At 33.1% G+C, this 21,493-nt stretch overlaps 2 protein-coding genes across 3 annotated transcripts in view; one reads left to right on the top strand and one right to left on the bottom strand.

Annotated features, from left to right (window-relative positions):
* The window catches only part of LOC134529581 (calcium uniporter protein, mitochondrial), a 126,522-nt gene that overhangs the window by 78,552 nt on the left and 26,477 nt on the right, over positions 1–21,493 (bottom strand). For both annotated transcript variants that reach the window (XM_063363818.1, XM_063363820.1), the window contains exon 2: positions 12,153–12,309. In XM_063363818.1, the coding sequence (XP_063219888.1) occupies positions 12,153–12,309 (157 nt within the window). The remainder of the gene's footprint in view (positions 1–12,152; positions 12,310–21,493) is intronic.
* Positions 1,106–6,782, top strand: LOC134529580 (uncharacterized). The gene is made up of 5 exons (XM_063363817.1): positions 1,106–1,173; positions 1,703–1,845; positions 2,569–3,173; positions 4,397–4,533; positions 5,983–6,782. The coding sequence occupies exons 2-5, from the start codon at positions 1,833–1,835 to the stop codon at positions 6,206–6,208; spliced, it is 981 nt and encodes a 326-aa protein (XP_063219887.1). The 5' UTR covers positions 1,106–1,173; positions 1,703–1,832; the 3' UTR covers positions 6,209–6,782.

Raw genomic sequence — 21,493 nt, 5'->3', positions numbered from 1 at the left:
GATATGTAGGCCTATTGTAGATATTGTAGGTATGTTTGTTTTTGAATGCCTAAAAAAGGTTATCAATAGATAAAGTAACTAATAACGCAATTTAAAAGCCTACGTGTTTCTCTCTCCCTCTCCTTTTTACATCGCACATTCTCTGATCAGCTTCTGTAAAAAAAATTCTGTGAAAAACAATTTTCAACATGTTGTGGCTTTTTGCTGAATTAATAATAACCACACACTAACGTAATGACTTCTAAATCACATATAAAGTAATAATTTATTTGCTTATATAAATTATAAGTAGATTTCTTCAGGCTTTGCAGACTTCGGAATAACGATTATAGTCCATCCACGGTAACCTCCTACTTTTTTAAACGAACCTTTGAAAAAACACACCAGGATGCAGCATGTTTGGTTCGTTTGCAAAAATACTTTCCATCATATGCATATTAAACATGCATTAACACTAAATTACCGTATAATGATGTTAAATAAAATTTTACAAAAAAAGTAACTATCTATGTACAATATTATTAATATTAATGATCTCGCATGTGTGTAAATGAAACAGTGAGAGAAGTGGTGTGTTGGCAATGATTAGAACGAAATAGTTCCATAGCCAAAATATATATTTTTTGACTTTCCGCGTGTATTTAAGAATTTGTTTGGGTATTTGTTAAGTTTGAACATTTTTTTAAATCTCTGGTGAAATAAAAACGTTATGTTAACGGTAAAAAAATATTACGTGCCGAAACCGTGGTCGCGCATTAATAATGTTAATAGTCACTTGTTTGTTTTCTCTTTCAGCCGTTTGTCTGCAGTCTGCAGTCTGTACGCCATATTGCAGTGTGTTTTAATATATTACTGACCGTGAAATAACGTACAGTTTGTGTTTCAGGATTTTGTGTTAATATTGTGTATTTTAACTTTGTTATATTATTTATTATCTACTATTGTAATGATGGAATTTGTTATCGTTTTGATATTTTGTGTGGTTCTTGTGATTGCTGTAATGGTAATTGGTTCCGGGATGGGGAAAGCTACTTCGTCGCAGCGTCAGATGGACATCATTAACGTCGCTCAGAACTTATATGTTTTAATTATTAGGAAAGGCGACTTGAAGAAATGTGACGTTACGCAGACGACCGCGTTTCTTCTCAACATCGCAAAGTCAACTGTTCTCAAGTAAGTAGGCTTTTTTCGTATTCATACACGTAAAAAAAATATCGACTGTGTCCTAAGTATTGTCGGCCTGTGTTTTAACTCACGAGGTTTTTTGTGTTTTATTTCCAATTTATATTTTTTGGTGTGAGACAACACCGCCATGTGGCGTCTCTGTTGAAAAGTTAACCTAAAATCATATTAGGCCTACTCAGGTCCTAACAATAACAATATAGGCACTTTCAAGTATTTTTATGGGTGTGATACACGTTTGTTTATAATGATGTTTATAAACTTTATGATAGGTTTAACTATAACATAAGGGAGTGATTTTATAATTTGCATTTAATTAGTTTTTCATCTGTTTGGGAGATCACAAAATAAATAAAAAAACACTTCATTAATTTCGTGGACAAAGTCTGTCATGTTTCCATTTAGTGACCACAAAGCAAATATTTGTGACAAAATGCCATATTTGGAACACTGCCTAACTGCGTATTGTGAACGGGTCCCCGGAAAAGTGTTATGACAAATGTTTTTTTTTTTTGGTTAGGTACCACAAGAAAGACATTGAAGAAGTTTCAACACCAGGAAAAAAGAGGAAAAAAAGGCCACAGGAAGGAAAGTCACTTGACACAGTCGACGATTTCACAGTAAATGCAATCAGGAATGCAATTTACAGGATGTACGCTGAAGGTAAAAATTTGATACTGAAGACAGAAGGTTATAAAACAGTAAAAGTTTAGTATCGCGTATCCGATTCGATACATTGATCCTGATCGCATGATCATGCAAATATTGATCCTGTGATTGATGATGCTTGCTTTTCTAATTTATTACGTTTAAAAATCCTGTACAAAACCAAAACTAAAAACCTGTGATGTAGTAATGAGTTATGATTTAAAGTTGAATAATAATGAAAATATATATGTTTTATTAAACTTATGATAATTATTCTTGCTATACCACAATATTTGATTATGTTCAGGATCTTTGATCTGAATAAACGAAAAAAAGCATGCACCACACGATCAATAGGATGTACAGGTTCATGCATAAAGATCTAGGGATCACATGGGATACACGATACAAAACATTTACCTATAACACAGTGTAGAGCTTGTAACTTATTGATTGCTAAATTGAATGCTGAAATACTAATGTTTTACACAACTTCAATACAAACGCGCAATATAATCGTCATATCATTGCAGACAAAAATACTGCAATGTAGAATTCCTCTAAGCAAACTACAAAATTTAAATTAATTTAAAAGTATTTTTGAAATGTAAGTTTATTAAAACTATTTAATAAATGTAAATTGTGCACTTAAATTATCTTCTACGGGGTTGTGGTTTCGCTTAGTTTTGTGTACCTCTGTTATTTCATGTATTGTTAATGTATGCAATAAATTTACAGGTTTGAATGTTACAGTCGACACCATTTTGAAAGAAATCAGGGAAAGACAAATAGATTATTATGGTGGAAGATCAAGTCTTCATAAATTGTTAAAGAAGATGGGATTTTCATGGACAACTGTTGATGGACGAAAAGCTTTGATAGAGAATGAAAACATAGTATTGCAGCGAATAGATTTCTTGAGAAAGTATAAAGAAGAAAAAGAAAGAGGTGCCAATTTCATATTTGTTGATGAAACATGGATTTTCCAGAGAGGCAAGGCATTAATTTATTTGAAAATTTGTTCTGTGGTCCAATACAAAGTATTTCATTTCCATTTCATATATTTTTCAGGAACTGTATCAAAGTCATGGCAGGACAAGAGTCTACAATCTGCGAAGAGACGTACTGTTGGAGATGGTAAAAGGTTTATTGTTGTTAATGCTGGAGGGCGCACTGGCTTTGTGCCAGGAGCAGGATTACTTTTTGTTTCAGGTCAGAAGACTGCAGACTACCATGGCGAGATGAATGGGGAAACTTTCTTGATGTGGTTTGAAGACATGTTGGTGCATCTTGAGGAACCCAGTGTCATCATAATGGACAATGCTTCATATCACAGCACCCAGGTATGTGCAATGGTAAAGCAGTGTCTTTTTATTGCTCAAATTGTAATGTGAAAAATTTACATGTGTTTATTATTGTGTATAAGTACGAATATTCGAGACTAATACATTTTGCCAGCAATAATTGTTATCTTAATAGTATGCCTACACTACATGTTTATAAACTATAATGTTTGAGCTGAAATTGAATACACACACACACAGAGATATATATATATATATATATATATATATATATATATATATATATATATATATATAATGTAATTGAATTACATTGTAGTGCAAACTAATTTAGTAGAGGGTTTGAAATACCAAATAAATTTTTTTTATTGCAAACAGCATTTGAAAATGACATAATTACTTGTTTGGTAAAAGGACCCACTTTATGAATGCTCTGTTGCCCTACTTAATAAATTAAAATAATATTTTCAAAAAAATTTCTAGTCACTAAACTAACATGCTTTGTTAAATTTAGAAATTCATTACGACAATATGCCAAAACACATGTTTGCTTTGCATAAGTACAGTAGAACCCTGTTATAATTTGTTTTTAAGGGGCTACAAGAAAAAAAAACATAAGCAGGAAATTCAATTTAGTACTTTTCAGTGTGGATTTATTGCCAATGGACTCAACAAGCTGCATAAAGATATATTTGATGCTCCAATTTGCTTGTAGCAAGCCAAAAACAATTTTTCTTTAACATCATGGTGCTTCCAGCTTCTATCTGCTTTGTCTTTACTTACACATTGTCTCATTGCTGTAAAATTGTCTCATTTCTGTATAATTGTCATAATTCACGACAGTGTTTACAGTGGAAATGCTTAAGTCCAGTTCTTTTGCCACTTGAACATGTGATTTAAGTGAATACATTTGAAAACACACAGAATGGCTAAAAATTTATGAATTTATTTGTTTCCCAAGGGTGTCAACAGGCAGTTAACTGCTAACATACACATATACATAGACAGTATAGACAAAGGCTTTTAATTTTTTTCGTCTTCTAAAATTTTATGAAGTGAACATTACAAGCACGAAACGCATAATTTGTGAAACATTATATCCAGGAATTAAATACATTGTCCTTATAGGGAAAATATTGGACTTGAAAAATAATACATTATAGGCAGGAAAACTTTATAAGCAGTAAAATTGTAACAGGGTTCTACTGTCATGAATTCTTATCAGCTACTTGAGTATTTAGTTAAATGTTGGCATAACGTAGGTTGAGAAAACACCTACAACGAACTGGACCAAGGCTGCACTGATCGCGTGGCTGGAGAAGAATGGGATAAAACATGAAAATAATTTGTTGAAAGTGGAGCTGCTGAGAATAGCTAAACAAAACAAGCCCCGAATACGGTATATTATTTCGTTTTTTTTACAGCATTTCTTTAAAAGTGAGATAGTTGCAAAAAATTACGTATACACCTTGTTCTAACACACTTTTCAGATATGAGGTAGACGAGTTGGCTCGTAACTATGGCCACGAAATTCTACGACTCCCACCCTATCACTGCCACTATAATGCAATTGAACTAGTTTGGGCTCAATGTAAACACCATTACAATAGTAACGTGGGGTGGGCCAAGAGATTTGACAATGATGCAGTTGCAGCCATCTGGAAAGAGGCTCTTGATGCTTCCACACCAGAGAGGTATTTTCATGTTGCATGACCAATGGGGTATTCCTTTTGAAGTAGAAATTGTTTTATTTTCCTGTAGAACATTCCTCAAGCTTCAGCAAAACCCTTACCATACATTTTTACATAATACGTAAGTATTGTTGCCTAGCAGCCTGGTCCTACCATTCCTTTTGATAACTTTGTGTGCTAGTGTGTGTATAGTGTGATTATCATTTTGTGTATATTCATATACCAGTAATACAGTTTTAAAACAATTGGTAAAAATAAGTGGTTTGAATTTGTGTAGTTGTCGTTTTGAAAATGTGTTGCATGTATGTGTTTGTGTTCGTGTTTGTGTTTGTGTTTGTAATTTTATTCCCATGTGATTCATACATATCTGTGTAGTTTCTAGATCTAACAGTGGTGACTTATTTGCAAGGTTTTTTTTTTTTTGTAATTGCAGTCCATTTGCAATTGTTTCATTTCCATAAATAGTTTTTATTTATTAGTAATTGTGATATTACTTTCTGTTATGCTTAATCTTGTGTCAATGACTTTAAAATTATGGTGGGTTCAGTGCTGTAGGCAGATTTCAATATTCAGATAAAATTTCAACGTAGAGAATTTTGAATATTTTCATCTAGCGAACTTGAATAGGTATTTACACATGTAGTTCTTGCACATTAGTATTTTCAAAAGTTATGTTATTATAGTGAAATACATATACAGTAAATCATCAAAACTATTCAAAAAATTAAATTTTCGCTATATCTCACTGTTTTTGTCTGGGACAAATTTTAACCAAAAACAAACACAAAACTTATGAAATAAATATTTTATCATATGCATTCTAAGCCTTTATTGATAACATATATAATATTTACAGCTTTATTATATCTTGAATAAACCACTATAATTTTTTTTTTTCAGATAACATAAAACAAAACATGTTACTTCAAGTATTAAATAATAGCTTTGATAGTTGAGGAAAACACATTAAATGAGTTTTGTTGTGTTTAAAAATAGTTTCTTGTGGAGTGAGTTCAAAATTGTATGTAATAAAGAGCATGCCATGCATTGTTTACTATGCCGTTTTGACAGAAACAAACATATTTTGTTATAGAGTGGTTTTTGCTATAAACAGGTCATTTATATAGAGGTTTTACTGTATACATTAATTTTTTTAGATGGGCGAGGTGTGTGGATCACGTGGAGAAGCTAATTCAAGCAGACTGGGAGAGAGAAGTCCACATAGACAGCGGCACCATTCCTCCACTCATCATCCACCTTGGCGAGGATAGTTCAAGTGAAGACAGTGACAGCGAAGAATTTGAGGTTACGACACAGCAAGTAGATGGAGACAGTGAAGTACTGGCAGTTCCTCTTGATGATTTACCCGGGTGTTCTTATTGAGGTCTGTATGTAATAAACACCTGGGCAACTGTAAGTATTGGGGTTTGAAACATTTTTTTTTTCTTTTATGCATTCCCATTAAGTATGTTGATTACTGGAACTTTATGTATTAACTTTATATTACACGTATTATGAAATTAATAATAAATTTCATTTCTGGATTCGTATAGGTGTATGTGAAACATTTTATTTTGTTGTGTGTCTTCATTTTTCAGTGAACTTACTTGGAAAACAAAAAGCCAGTCCCCATCCAGGGCCACAAATAAATAATGCATATAAGTGGTATAGAAATTACTGTCAATTCTTCACCACAATTTTACTGTTCATAAAATTATGATTTTGTCTAATAAGTATACTCAGGAAAATGTATATAACCATATTTTTATTTGTGGCCTTAACCGGCAAAATGGTAGGGGTTTATTAAATAAAAGAAGAAAATTCATTTTTAAATGTTTTCATCTGAATTTGTTAATTTTATTAAACCTTCAATCCTTAGTCTTTTCCAGATTGCTTAGATGGACAGCCATATGTATAATTTACAATACTTTTTTTTTCAGATGCAGAAAACTGTGTTGAACTGTAGTAAAGGATGATATTTATTGCTTACATAAATGTTGTAAATTTATATATTCTCCTAAAAATTTACTTTAAATTATATGTTATTTCTTTAGCTAACAAACTTATTTTTTAATATTTTTACCATTGGGTATCATAAATAATGATATGAACATATACATGTATACTTAAATCATATTCAAATTACTTATATATATATATATATATATATATATATATATATATATATATATATATATATATATACACATACATACATACACACATTGTTTTGACAGCTGGTGATTGTAAACAAACCATTTGACATTTGTCACATGGCAATGTTTTTGTTTACATACGGCGGAAGGATACATAGTGACATTAAAGTAGATCCGGTGAAAAGCAGGGCTTCAGAAAAGTAGGAGGTTACCGTGGATGGACTATACTAGGTACAAAGATTTGTCTTAGGTCGTACAAGTGTTTCATATTATGTCTGTGGTAAGAGAAAGGATTTATGATTCTTGCAGGAATGAACAGTAATTTTTTTAACAGAAAAATTAATGAAAAAAAATATTAAAAATTACTTTAACACACTTTGTAATACGTTGGCTTATTAAATTTTGTTTCGAAGGCATAAGAATTTCACCGAAATGGAAATTTACTAGCGAAAAAATTTCTTGCTCATTATGGTGACCTTCGAAACCGTTTTGAAGTATGCTCGTATAATAAATGTGTGTATCTACAATATCAGTATAAATGCAAATTTATTAGAATTACATAAGTATATATATTTATATATATTTGTGAAGTTATGATCATGATAAAAGGTTAAAATAATATGCAATGATTATATGTATGCTGCATACTATAGGCTACATTTTATTCAGCTTGAAAATTATTTTTTTACTCTCCTGAACCATACGATGATAACACAGTTGCCCATATTTATTATATGTGGTTTTGAAATGCACCGTGCTATTGCATAATCACAATTCCGTCCGTATAAAATTTTAGGGCAGCTCATTCCTGAATAAATTATTGTATTAAATATTTAAAACTGTTTTTCACGAGACAAAAAAAATCCTCACTTAATTTGTGTATTTTCACTAATTTAATACACTCATTATTGAATTAACCGAAGTCTCATTTGTCACGTAAAGTTAGAAAACAGCGTTTTTCCAAATTCAAATAGCAAATTATAACATGAACAATGCCGTTTTAATAGTAGGATATTGATAGGTAGCTCGCTCGTCGTAAGTCTTCAAAAAAGTTAGTGCGTCCCTGCCCATTTGTATCCTTCCCCACGTTCAAGTACACATATACAACAACAAGATGTAACCAAACCAACTACGTTGCCATTCACTTGACTGTGGATTAAAGGAAGTCTTCATTGTTCAATGTCTTCACTTCGAATTCAATTCGAAATTTCGGAAGTTAATTGCCTATAATGTGCAATAAAGGTAAACGACTTCAACTATTCAACTAGTCCCTATGTGTGTGTGTATATATATATATATATATATATATAGGGACTAGTTAAGTACTGATCTTTACTTTTATTCTTAAACGATACTTACACACGCTTATTATTTACAGGTAGGCTTCCGAAAAATATCTGGATGACCAGTTATGAAAAAATATAGTAAATAATATAACATTTACAGCACAGTACGTACGTGCTCATCTAAAGTGAAGTTTGGTGGGAATTTGTACGAAGTAGATTTTGGTTCAGGTACAGAAAATTACGGATCTTTTAGTCATCTCTGCTAGTGTCAGAATTATCATTACAGTGCTGAAATACGTTTCGCTGTAGAAGACTCACCAGCTGGCGGAGGGTGGGGTCATGGGTGCGAGTTTCTCGTGAGACATGCATGAGCGTGGTGGGAGTGTTTAATGTCAGGTTGATGTTGCTTGATTACTAAGCCATCCTCATTCCCTCTACAAAGTCAGCCTACGGACTAAACAAATAGGGGAAGTGTTTGAATATTTATTTACACACACGATTATTTCACCAGTAATAACTTATAAAAATCAGTGGTGGAATATTCACTCACGCTTTACATACCATATGGCAATTTCAGCCTTTGTGGTATATCTGCTTCTGGTTTAGATATTTTTTCAGGCCAATGATGTATAATTCCGCCAAACGTTAACAATAGTATTGCCATGCAGGAAATGCCATGTGACTACCACAAGAAAATGTTTTCAATCGGAAGATGCAAAATACGCATTAAAGTAGATCTAAGCCAGTAGATCTTACAAAAAAGTTGAGGTTACATTGCGGCACCTATAAACAACTGTAATACCACAGTCGTGTGCCATATTTACAATTAAAGTCAAATAAAATTTAAAATTATTTTCAATAATTTTTTGTTGTGTATTACACCAAATATTACATAATTATATGTGGTAATTTAGTATTGACATACCTTAATGCCACATTAATTACTTTCAATATCACAGACGCTGGAAATTTGACATGTATTGCATTTTGTTAAAAGTACGAGTACAGTATTATAGTGATCACGGAAGCGCCTTAGATAGAGAACTGCAGTATGATTTGTCAAATGCGAAAGATGCTAAGAAACCAGACAGGAAATTAGGTGATAAATCCATGCCACCTGCGTGGCATAAAATCTGATAAAGTGGATATCACACATCATAGCAAGACATACAAAATTAATTATGCCACAAAGCAAAAAGAAAAAAAATACCTAGATATATCTTACTCAAGGCAACTACATTATTCATATAAATCGAATGGTGACCGAAAGAAAAACCCCACTAATTGAATAAACATTTCATGTAGGCAATTTTCTTTAGTTTTTGCATAAACGAAAAAACTGCTAATTAAAAAGTTCAATTAGCGTGGCCTTAAAAATGACGTTTTTATTATAAGCAACTGTGATGCATTTATAAATTAGAAATCCCAACCCCATTCTTTAATCTTTTTTTTGTGGTACAAATGTGTACTCCACGTGACTTTGAAAGCTTCCCGACTACGCACAGGGATCAAGCCTTGATTCTGCGTTCAAACAATAACTTGTTTTTGTCAGAGATATACACGGAGACATACTCAGTAATTCTAGAAATATCGAAGGTGAATTGTAGATACGCGTAGATATAGGCCCTACATAAATTAATACACGTATGCGTTGCCTTCCATTACTATTTATGATTTCCTTTACTGCAACATCGGCAGGCAGACTATGTAGGGCCTAAATGTCGCTGCGCGAACTTTCGGTGTTATTTTGAAAAGACCTTCTAGTTTCAAATGATGTCGCACATAGAATGTGTACGACGCCTTTTACAGGCATGTTCAACGGAGATGTTTATCAAACAAGCAAGAGAAAATAAACACATATGGCACTGTGAAAACTTAATTATATGTACCACTTTGCAGAGTTCGCAATATCAAAGTATTTTTTTTAAAATTCTGTGTAGCATTTTGATATCTATAACTTATTGAATTAAATTATTGAATTCACAAATTCCACCATTTGTTTTTCCTGAGCTTCCCATAACACCTCGACTCGCCCCAGGACAAGCAGAATGAGATGCTTCCTTTCCTCTTTTCAAACAAGGGATTACGATAATCCCCATTAGTGAAGCACCCAGCTGTGTTGACGAGGGTCGACAAGGTGTGTCATTAGCCTGGAGGGACAAAGGTGGATTGTACGGCCAAATTCGCCTGAAAATTCAGAAGATGCTACTTGTTATACATCCGTGCATTTAGATAGGCAATTTTTCATATTTTACTGGAGTTCTTGGCAACCAGTCAACGGCCTTAAGGGATAGCCTAATTAAGTTTTATTACAGTTTTATTAATTACTAATATTTACATTACTAAAAATAATTGTACTTAAAAATGTATGATCACCAATCACTTGCACTTAATAATGTTTATTAGCAAGTCACTCAATGTCTGTCAAGTTCCAAAGTTCGCACTCCTCAATGGAACTACGCTCGACAGTGATTCGCACCTTACCTCGCACCTGTCTTCACACACACAGCCTCGCGCCACTCAGTCGCACTCTCACGGTCCCATCGCTCCTCGTCGCGCCGCTCTCGAGGGGGTCTCTCACCCTCTTCGCCGATGTCGCACTTCCCTTCACTCGCGGAAACTCTTCAAACTCTCGGAACTCCCGCGAAGGCCGGCGTCGTCGCTTATACACCCATGGAGTCTTTCTCGAAGGTACGAGAGTGGCTGTGATGTGTCGCGTCATCCTGGGACGACCCGACGCCCGAAAAACCCAAAACAGCGAAGCTTATTTACGTCACTACTCGCGGAGGCCTCGGGAAACCCGCAGAATTCCCAGGCCGCTAAAAGGGTCATTGAATATGTCCTGAGGCGGGATGGTGCGAGGGGTGACGCATACATAAATTTCTTGCAAATTTGTTTTGTATAGTGAGAGAATACATGCTTATGTGTGTCAATATTGGTAACATAATACATGTGTAGCTAAGACAGGGTTTTCGTGGTTTTCTTATTTGAATAGAATTGGTATTTAGTTATCATCTTAAAATGACTCATCGAGTGAGCACTGGATGAGCAATTAAATAGCATCGCGTTAGCACTAGATAAGCACTGAATTATCATCGACTGAGCACTGGATAACCATTGAAATAACATTAAGTGAGCATCTAAATAAGTTTAAATAGCTTCGAGTGAGCATCTAATTACTGAGGTAGTATCGCAATATCATTGTGTGACCACCGAGTGACTAGCGAGTGACACAGTGACCACGAGTGACTATCAATTGACCACTGAATTAGCAAAGTTTGAGAATCGTGTAAGTGTCGCGGATTCAAATGTGAGATTAGAAGTGAGCATCATTGTGAGCTTTTTTGTAAGCATTGTAAGCATCTGTATATTATGAGCAACATTGTGAATGCCATGACTGTGAATGACAGAAATGGCCAAGAATGGCACAATTTTCACAAAATTTAAAAATAAATATCAAAAGACACAACTAAAATCATTGGCCTGCCTGGCCCTTGCTATTTCTTCATAGGGGATACTATTATCAGGCAACTTCACATTCAAAAGCAATTCTCTGGCGTTTGGCGCTAAAAAAAAATCTCCAAGCCTCTCTACCAAAACCAAATTTCATGCAGATTAGCAGACAAAGCGAACTATACGCAACTGTATAGAAAGTGAACCCTTCACACGACAATTATCCTCCAACACACATTATTTATACATGTTTGTGACAGTGATACAAAACTATGAGGGATGGGCGGAAAAGTCAGTGAATTGATTACGAATGTGTATGGTTTGTTCGAGTACGGCAGCCTGTACAGAAATTTTTGGAAACCAAGCCTCCCAACTGATGTTTAAATCTGTTTTAAACACGTGCATGAAAAAACAGAGATTCTTAGCACTTACGATGGTTGGCATCTTTGATTGCGTCCTTCGCAGCAGTCGAAAGTGCTGCAGATGCTGTAGATTGTTGGGTGGCGTGATGAAGATGCCTCGAGAAGGTAGAATGACACCTTCCGGTGCACAGCTGTCTGTTGTGGTGAGGCCGCCCGGCCCAGCTCCCCTGCAAAAAAAGGCTAACAACTACACCAACACTGAAACAACCTTATTTCACACACCATCATCATCCACAAAAGTCAAAACAGATGATAATAACAACATATTCTTAGTAATTCATTATGTCAATAGCCAAATTATAATAAAAAGTAACATAAAATTTAAAAAAAAATTCTCCAACCCTCTAAATGTTTTACCCTCGACCCACCCCAGAAAGCCTTTAATATAAATTTGAAATTTGGTACTTGTTCTATATAGTTGAAGGTATTCATACGGAACTGATAAAGATGCACAGCAGTTATATTGGATTCTATGAGAGGTCACGCTGTTAGAAAAATAATAAAATGTTGTGTACAATGTCGAAAAACTGGTACATTTTATGTTTCTCGTAGCTTCTGGAGTCAAGTACAAACATTGCAGAAGCAAGGTAAAGTGCTCTTCCCTGGTGAAGCCATAAAATTGTCGTTCCTATCGCAATTAAAATAATCTCTCAATATACTTGGAACCATAAAAATGTTGTACAAATCACCAAAAATGTGCTAGTACACTTAAAAGCCTCCACACAAAATAAAACTGCTACTATCTGGCTTTCCAGCTGTATTAGTATCAACTTGTAACCTCTTATTGTGAGGAAGAGTCATAACGAAAAGCGTGACAGACAAATAATTATTTTGTTTACATTATAATGTTAACAAAATTAATCAAAATTACAAGAAAAAATTTACAACCATAATGAGTAGATTTACACTCCCTTCCTGGTTCTCTCAATTATAAGGGAAATATTAGCTGCAATATTTGTTTTTGACTGCTCTGTCTCTTTCTCTCTTTCTTTCTTTCTCTTTCTCTCTCTCTTTCTCTCTTTCTCTGTCCGCGCGCGCGTATGTGAAGTAAATAAATACAGTTCAATTTATATGTATATAACTTTAACTGTAATTATTTACTTGAAAGAGTTATCATTCATGTTCCACCCTTCATCAGTCAAGAATAACCATAACTATGTACTTTTAAAAATAATGATATTTTATATAGATTCAGCACACATTGCAATCAATTTTATAGTTAGGATTCCATATTATATAAACAGAAATGAGTTTAAAAAACTATTACTATCCCTTATTTAATTTAAATATAATTAATTGCATTATCTGTTTATGTATTGAGTTATCTAATGCTGTCTATTATTGTTTAGTTATTATGTCATTGTTAATTTTTATGTTTATATATTTGTTTTTGTATTTGACTACCATTTAAGGCTTCTTAGCTGTTGTTAGGCATATCGAGAAATTCAAATAAAAGAAGTAATAATACAATTATCTTACGCAATCTGGTAATATGGAGTGAATTAACATCATATTTTACTTTTTTTAAATAAGCTTGCTAAACCATAAAAACAATGAAATATTAAGACAATTCACGAAAAGTCCCATCAATTCATGGAAAAATAAAAAAATTTTAATTTTACGGAGGCACTTTTCCAAAATTATACATAAAATTTATCTAATAGTACATGGTAATTGAATAACTTTGTGTCTTTTATTATTTTATTTAATGCTACCATCTATTTAATGTGGGTAAATTTGAAGACCTCTATATAAAGATAGCACTGAGTAAATCGATTGCACTGCTGAGATCATAATTGAAATAAGATAATTAAATCTAACCAAAAAGAAGCCTTGAGCAAAATATGATTCTAAAATCACAATGAACACTAAATAAAGAACTATTATTTAAGAACTAACCTTTATATAAATTTTAAAATATGTTTTGATAAGTTTAAATATAATAGCTCAGTTAATAGTATATCAAAGTCCATGGAGTGAAAAGGTGTTAAGATTAAAAACTAAACACTGTGTGTTTGATTAGAATCACTATTCAGGATATACAAATAACATTAATTAAAACATGATGATTGGTAAGTCCCAGCACTGTATATATATACATGAAGCCGTATCCTTAAAATTCCTCTCATTCACTGGACCAAATAAAGATGCACATGTAATGAGGAAGTGTGTGCACATGTACGTATGTGAATGCATGTATGGAATGCCCTAATTAATTTTAGTGTGCTATTATTTTTCCTAATATTCATAATCATGAAATTTTAAGAATGGTAATATTTTTTAAAACAACTATTTGTTACAGTAGTATATTAAAACATGTATTTTCTTTAAACATGATCAATAGTTTTGCGGTTCAGGAATAATTATTTTTAATGGGTCGAGAATGGTTTTGCTATCGCCACTGCCACATACGTCGCGTCTCAGGTAAGATGGCTCAGTTATGACGGCCGCGTACAAATGCAAGCACAGATTCTATAGTCATAAATCTCCCGTCACCACCAGGGGTTTTTCACTGGATAGCAAGGGAACAGTAGCTTTTTTTGTTTGGGCCCTCTCCATGGGTACTATATTCTTTGAGAGGGTGGTCCAGGGGGGAGAGGGTGGTCCAGGGGGGAGGGGGTGGAAATCCCCAAAGGTCGGTTGAGTTTCGAGATTTTTTTTATGTTTGGTTGTTGTTAACTGGCAGAACAAAAGTTACAAGTCTATTGTTACTATAATTCCTAGAAAACGTTAGAAGTTAGTTATCAAAGTTATTTATCTTAGTTATCTGCGAGTATCGTATACAATTATGGCCACATTAATGTTTAAAGTCTATATATATAAACTGTGAGGTTAAAATTATGTTCACTAATGAGGGGATCGATAAAATTATTTGCTCCCGGGCCTTAGTTTTTCTTAACGACCGTGCTGGAGAGTAAAGACATGTTGCATAAAAAACATATTGAAGCTCAAACACGCTCTCAGTAAACAAAAGAACGCATTTGGAATATAGTTCCACATTCGTCACGTCTTGTACTTAACATAGTTATTCGACTAGTATTTGTATGCGAGTTAGATATATTCCCGGAAATACGAAATGTAGAGGAAACCTCAAAAGTGATGCAAGTGCCCCGGAAGCAATCAAATAACCTGTGAAAAATTTATCACAGCTGAAATTTTGCACTGAAATAGAGTCGACAATGCTTAATAATACACCACAGGTTTACCGCCATATGCATTGTGCGTCAAACAGAAAAATTATAATTGTCATACATGATATCTTACAGCGTACTATTAAAATGCTTCTTATTAACGCAGTATTTACAGTAGACTAGATAAAGAAATCTAAAATATTATAGAAACGATTTTGGACACAATCATGTTAAAAACACCCGAAAGTTTTATTTTCAAAATAAAATATAAATTAAGTTATGAAAATAAATATTTTGCCTCAGCCACGGAAATAAAAATAAGTTTTACTTAAAAACAAACTAACACGCGCCAAAATCATCTGAATAAATGTTTTTTTTTTCCTTAATCTTAAGACGGTAAGTTTACAAATAGTCTAGCGTAATTAGTTAGATCGCTAAGCCGGCCTGAGCATGGCAGAGTGCGCGGTACTGCGGCAACGCTGCGGCAGTTCGGACAGCAGAAAGACGGTGCAACATTCGTTACACGTGACCTTGTTCACCTAGCATTCAACAATTTAAGGGTTTTATTTGTGTAGCGATCGCTGCAAACACACAGAGTTTATCTGATTGAGTAAATCTGAGTTGTATTAACGTAAGTAGGACTTTATTAATCCCCTTTCCTCAAGTGAAGGATTTTATTATTAAGCCATATAAAGGTATCTTAATAAATTCGTTTAAGCTTTACTTATAATAAGTACCTCTAGCAGAATTTCACATTTTTTATTTATTTTGAAAAGTATCTTGAATGTGAATACGGGATCACTATTTTGGTTAAAGTTATGTACTATAAATATTAAACAACATCTCAAATTGCGGATGAGGCATGATATCTTAAGAGAAAAATACGCTTCCGGTATGAAATTTGCTGAGAATATTAAAATGTTTTTGAAAAATTTAAAAAAAAACTCAAAATAAAAGAAATGTAATTTTAGAGAGTAACATATTAAATTAATACCAATTCCAAAGAATAAATTACAAATAAATGATTCAAACTAATACTACCGATTATGTTTCGTAGGTCTGTAAGTACATAAGCTATATCCTGTTTATATGGTGCCAAATAAAAACAAAACACTAACGATTTTCATACAACTAGAGTGTATACAAGCTACAATTAGGAAACAAATCTAGATGTTATTGATATCCTCGTGTGATGTAAAAAATCACGCTTATATTTTAATATGCTTACAATACTTCAATGAAGCAATTCCACAGTGTTCCGACTTATTAATAAAAGGCCTATATATCGCATTGGTTACGTACCGTCTTTGATAACTATAGGTAGTCATTTGGTCTCCCGCACAAGTAATATAGCCTACTTCTCGTTCTTATTGAAATGCAAATATAAGTCATCAAAAATTCAAAACAAAATATGTTTCTATGTTGTATACAACATTTTCTGAAGAGATACATTGTTTCATTTTTAATGCTCTTGTTTGGGACAACTATTGATAGACAGCCGTAGTAAAAAAGATTTATTTTAACACCAAAAAAACATAATACAATGTATTTTCACAAAATATTTATCAGCGACAGAAAACTTAGTTTTCTGACTTTTTTTTCCACACGGCTAACGGCTGTTGGTGTTCTCCGTGTGCTCCTGGTTATTTCTGGCAAGACTGCTGGTAGTGTTCTCGTATGCTTCATGTCATTTCTGAGAAAAAAATCGCTGCATGTTTTTTTTTTAGTAATGACACATGCAATTGTAATCAGACTTTAGTTTGATCGGCGAATTCCTGTTAGTTACCATATCAGCACATACAATATTTTTTTTATCATGTAAAATTCAAACGAATAAGATACATTACTAAGTCGATTATTATGCCTTGAGACAGTTGAAAAACACTATCATGCAAGACGAACTTCCTTCTCCTTGATGTCTAGCGAAGCCCTCCTCCTCTTGCGATCATGAGAGAGCATCCCGCATCCCACATAAAAAATATTTACCTCAAAACAACACGTGGCGCCACCTGTAGGAAGGAATAGCAACAACTTGCAATAAGTTTCTTGTACAAGATAAATGAACTCCCACATACGAAATATTTAAATGCATACATATAAGAGCGATGATATTGGCGAAAAAATTTCGAATGTGAAAGTGTTCGACCCTGGTAGGTTCATTTTCTGTTTGAACTATGGAAGACGATTTTGATGACATATAAAGAACAGACAGCGTGGTTCCAAAAGCAGTATAGTCATCGTCGGCATATTAAGTGTCGGCATTGTGTAATTTCGTTTACTATAACCAACAATGTTATACATCATGAGAAAGGCAATTGTACAAAGAGTAAGTGTTTGGACCGAATGTATGTGGAGTTGGCATAAATTATTACACTTGAACATCTACATCACCTGCACTGAAATGCAATGAGATTCCAGCATCTAAGAAACGGAAACACGATATCGTACTACACGCAGAAAATGATGAAAAGTTTCCTAAGAGGGCCAAAAAAAAAAAAAAGGATTTGCTCTTCCTACGGAATTCTCTTATGTATTTTCTGTTAATAGAGCTGAAGGATTAAATGATATTACTCGATACCACGACAACAGCAGCTTTTCAGAAAATAAGAACAAAACAGAAAAATCTGAAATTCCAAGACAGATGATGCACTAAGCCAAAAAAAAATGGAAACGAGGCGTTAAACTTAATTATTCTAATCAAGCTTATGTTGATCACTGGGCCGATGACGATGGTGACTGTGAGGCTGGTGTTAAAATTGAAGGCTTCAGAGATCTTAAAAATAATAAACATGCATGAGAGATGGAAGCAGCAGCATAAAAGATTGAGTACAAGTCTGAGGAAGATCATAATATATTGGTCGATCGTCTGATATTGATGGTGGCATCGGTTCGTGGAGGAAAATTATTCACACATCAACGAAGAAGCTTCCATACTAAGTGAACTAGAAATGCAGGCTACATAAAATAATGACTTGTTTTACCTGAATGTGTATAAAATAAAAAATATATATGAAATGTATTTTGGATTTCAAAAATGATTGTTTTATTTCTCGAAATATGATTTCTAAAAATGACTGATTTCTCGTAGTATCCTATCGTATCCTACCAGTCGTATCCCGCCGATCATATCCAATCGTATCCTGCCACAGATCGTATCCCTGCGACGAGATCGTATCCTTAAGGAGTTGAGTGTTTGTTCAAAATATGTGTCCTTTTCGCTATATGTGCGTAGTCAAGGTTGTGGTCAGGACTTTAAGTCTCTCACAAAAATTACTAGCAGGTTGTGCAGATTGCTAGGTAATCGTTATTAATGAAAGTGCCAATTCTTCAACTGAATAAAAGGATTTTTTTACCAAATATTTCTTTAGTTCTTGTTTAAACATATTTAAATGGACAATTTCCTTAATTTCAATTGGTAATTTATTAATTAGTTTGATACTACTGTAGTAGGGTCCTTGTGAAAATAGTTTTGTTCTATGTGTGATTAAATGTAAATCACATCTATTTCTAGTTTGATAACTGTGTATATTACTATTTGATATTACTGTGGAGTTACGCATTGTGTAAAGTATAGTATGAAAAATGTACAGGCAAGGAAAAGTCATAATATTTAATTGTTTAAACAATGGTTTGCAGTGAGTCCTTTGTGTCTTACCATTTATTATTCTATCTTTTTTTGAATTTTAAACACTTTTTTGAACAGTGATGTGTTTCCCCAAAATATAATTCCATATGTTAATATAGACTGTACATTTGCAAAGTATAATGCCATTACAACTTCTAAAGAGCAGATTTTTTTGATAGTATGTATAACATAGCACATTGAACACAATTTTTTGTATATGGCATTTATATGTATATGCCAATTTAAATTTTTATCTATCTGTAGCCCTAAAAATTTAATACGGTCAGTCATGTTAATTTGTTTACCATTTACAGTAGCAAAATCATGTTTACTGGCTAGACTATTTACTCTTGTAAATTGTAATATAGTGGATTTTGATAAATTTAGTACTAGTTTATTTTTTATAAACCAATTATTTGCTTCCTCTAGTGTAGAATTTACTTTAGTTATTAGTTCTTTTTTATTTTCTGCTATTGCTAATATATTTGTGTCATCTGCAAACATGATAGCGTCTCCATTTATTACTGATGTAGGAAGATCATTTATAAAAATTATAAATAATATGGGACCTAAGATCGAGCCTTGCGGTACTCCTATTGAAATAGTCATAGGTTTTGATATAGCATTTGTATATGTACCTTTATCATCACATTGACGTATTAATGTTACTTGTTTCCGATCTTGTAGATATGATTTAAATAATTTCAAATGTTTATCTTTTATGCCATAACTCTCAAGTTTTTTTAATAGTAAATAGTGGTCCACACAGTCAAATATTTTGGAAAGATCTGCAAATATGCCCATAATATGGTTTTTCTTATCAATAGCTTTTAAAATATTTCCTATGAATTTGTAAACTGCTTGTTCTGTAGATTTCCCTTTTTGGAACCCAAATTGACTCTGAGATATAATGTTATTTTTATCTAGATATAATATAAGTTGTTTTGAGATTATTTTCTCAAATATTTTTGAAAAAGATGATAGAAGTGCTATTGGTCTGTAATTGTTCATATCAGTTATTGCACCTTTTTTATATACAGGAATTATTTTTGTCCATTTAAGTCTGTCTGGGAAAACACCTTCAGTTAAGCACAAATTGAATATATATGTCAAAGGAAGTTTTATAAAATGAGAACACTTTTTTAGTAGTGAGGTTGGTATTTCGTCAAGACCATAAGAGTTTTTGTTTTTTAATTTTGCAATAGTCTCTAAAATATCTTTTTCTGTTATTGGGGTGAAATATAAGGAATTTGTATTCCTCATTTCTAAATTTAATTCTTCACATAATTTTTGCTGATTATCAGGGGTCTTTACTCCTTTTATTAATTTATTTGGTATGGTAATAAATAAATTATTAAATTCATTAGCTATTTGGTTACCATTACGAATTTCCATGCCATCCACATTTATAGTTATATTTTTATGTATTAATCTTTGTTTAGTTTCCTTATTGATTAATTTCCACATTTCTTTATTTTTATTAGAGGAATACAGTAGCTTTTTACTATTGTACTGTTTTTTAGCTTCCAATATAAGTTTATGGTAAATTTTCTCATATTTCTTTGTATATAACTTTAATAAGTCACTGTTTGTAGATCTTTTTTCTATATGAAGAGTCTTTAGTTTATTGTATGAGATTTGCAATCCTTTAGTCATCCATTTATTTGTTTTTGTTATGTTCTCTCTTACCAATTGAAGGGTGCAGGGGAAAATCCAACAGAGTCCAAAAAAGTTAAAATTGAGGTTATGATTGTAATGCAGTGCTGTCATGCTTTATTGTAACATTGCAAGTTGATAAAATGGAAAAAACGATGCAGTCCAAAGGTATTGCAGCTTTTATTTTTATAGTGCAGGGGAAAAACCAACAGAGTCCATCTGAAACAGGGGAATAACCAACACAGTCCTAGTTCTGACTTATGTTATTCTTGTAGGGTATTGCACTTCTGTGTGTTATATTATCTTTGGCCCAGACGGTTTTTATTGTCTTATGTTGTTTGTGTGTTTGTGTTTATTGATGCAGATTGTATTGTGTTATACCAGTTATAAAAGATTCTTACAATCAATGTTTCATGGTGAATGAAATAATTCTTCAATTTCTGTAGTAACTTGTGTGCAAACAATGATTGACGACGAATTTCAATTACTTGAAAGTGAAGTGAGTGATGAAAATGTACATGCACGTGATGAAACAACAACGAAAAAACGCAAGAAATTTGGTCGCCTCAAAGATGTTACCAAGCAGCTGCGGGCAACGACATTTGAAACTGGAGTTGACTGTCAGTGTAAACGGTTTGAATGTTTTCAGAATATTTCTTTGGCTGAACGAAATGAATTAATAAGAACATTCAACAACATTGGACATGAAGGTGGTACTAATGCACAGAACAGTTATCTCTCAGGCCTTATTTCAACACATCCTGTGGCACGGCGAAGACCAAGGAAGAATGTAGAAGATGCTAGGTTAAATGATAGTTCCTATAGCTACAAAGTTCGTGTGGTAAGGAGTGGCTGTACAGTAGAAGTACCAGTATGCTTTAAAGGGTTCCAGTCACTGTTTGGAATTAAACCCTCCCGGTTACACACAATCAAAACATC

The sequence above is a fragment of the Bacillus rossius genome, chromosome 2 (assembly GCF_032445375.1).
Source record: "Bacillus rossius redtenbacheri isolate Brsri chromosome 2, Brsri_v3, whole genome shotgun sequence".
Taxonomy (NCBI): domain Eukaryota; kingdom Metazoa; phylum Arthropoda; class Insecta; order Phasmatodea; family Bacillidae; genus Bacillus; species Bacillus rossius.
This window is presented reverse-complemented; position numbering and strand designations above follow the sequence as displayed.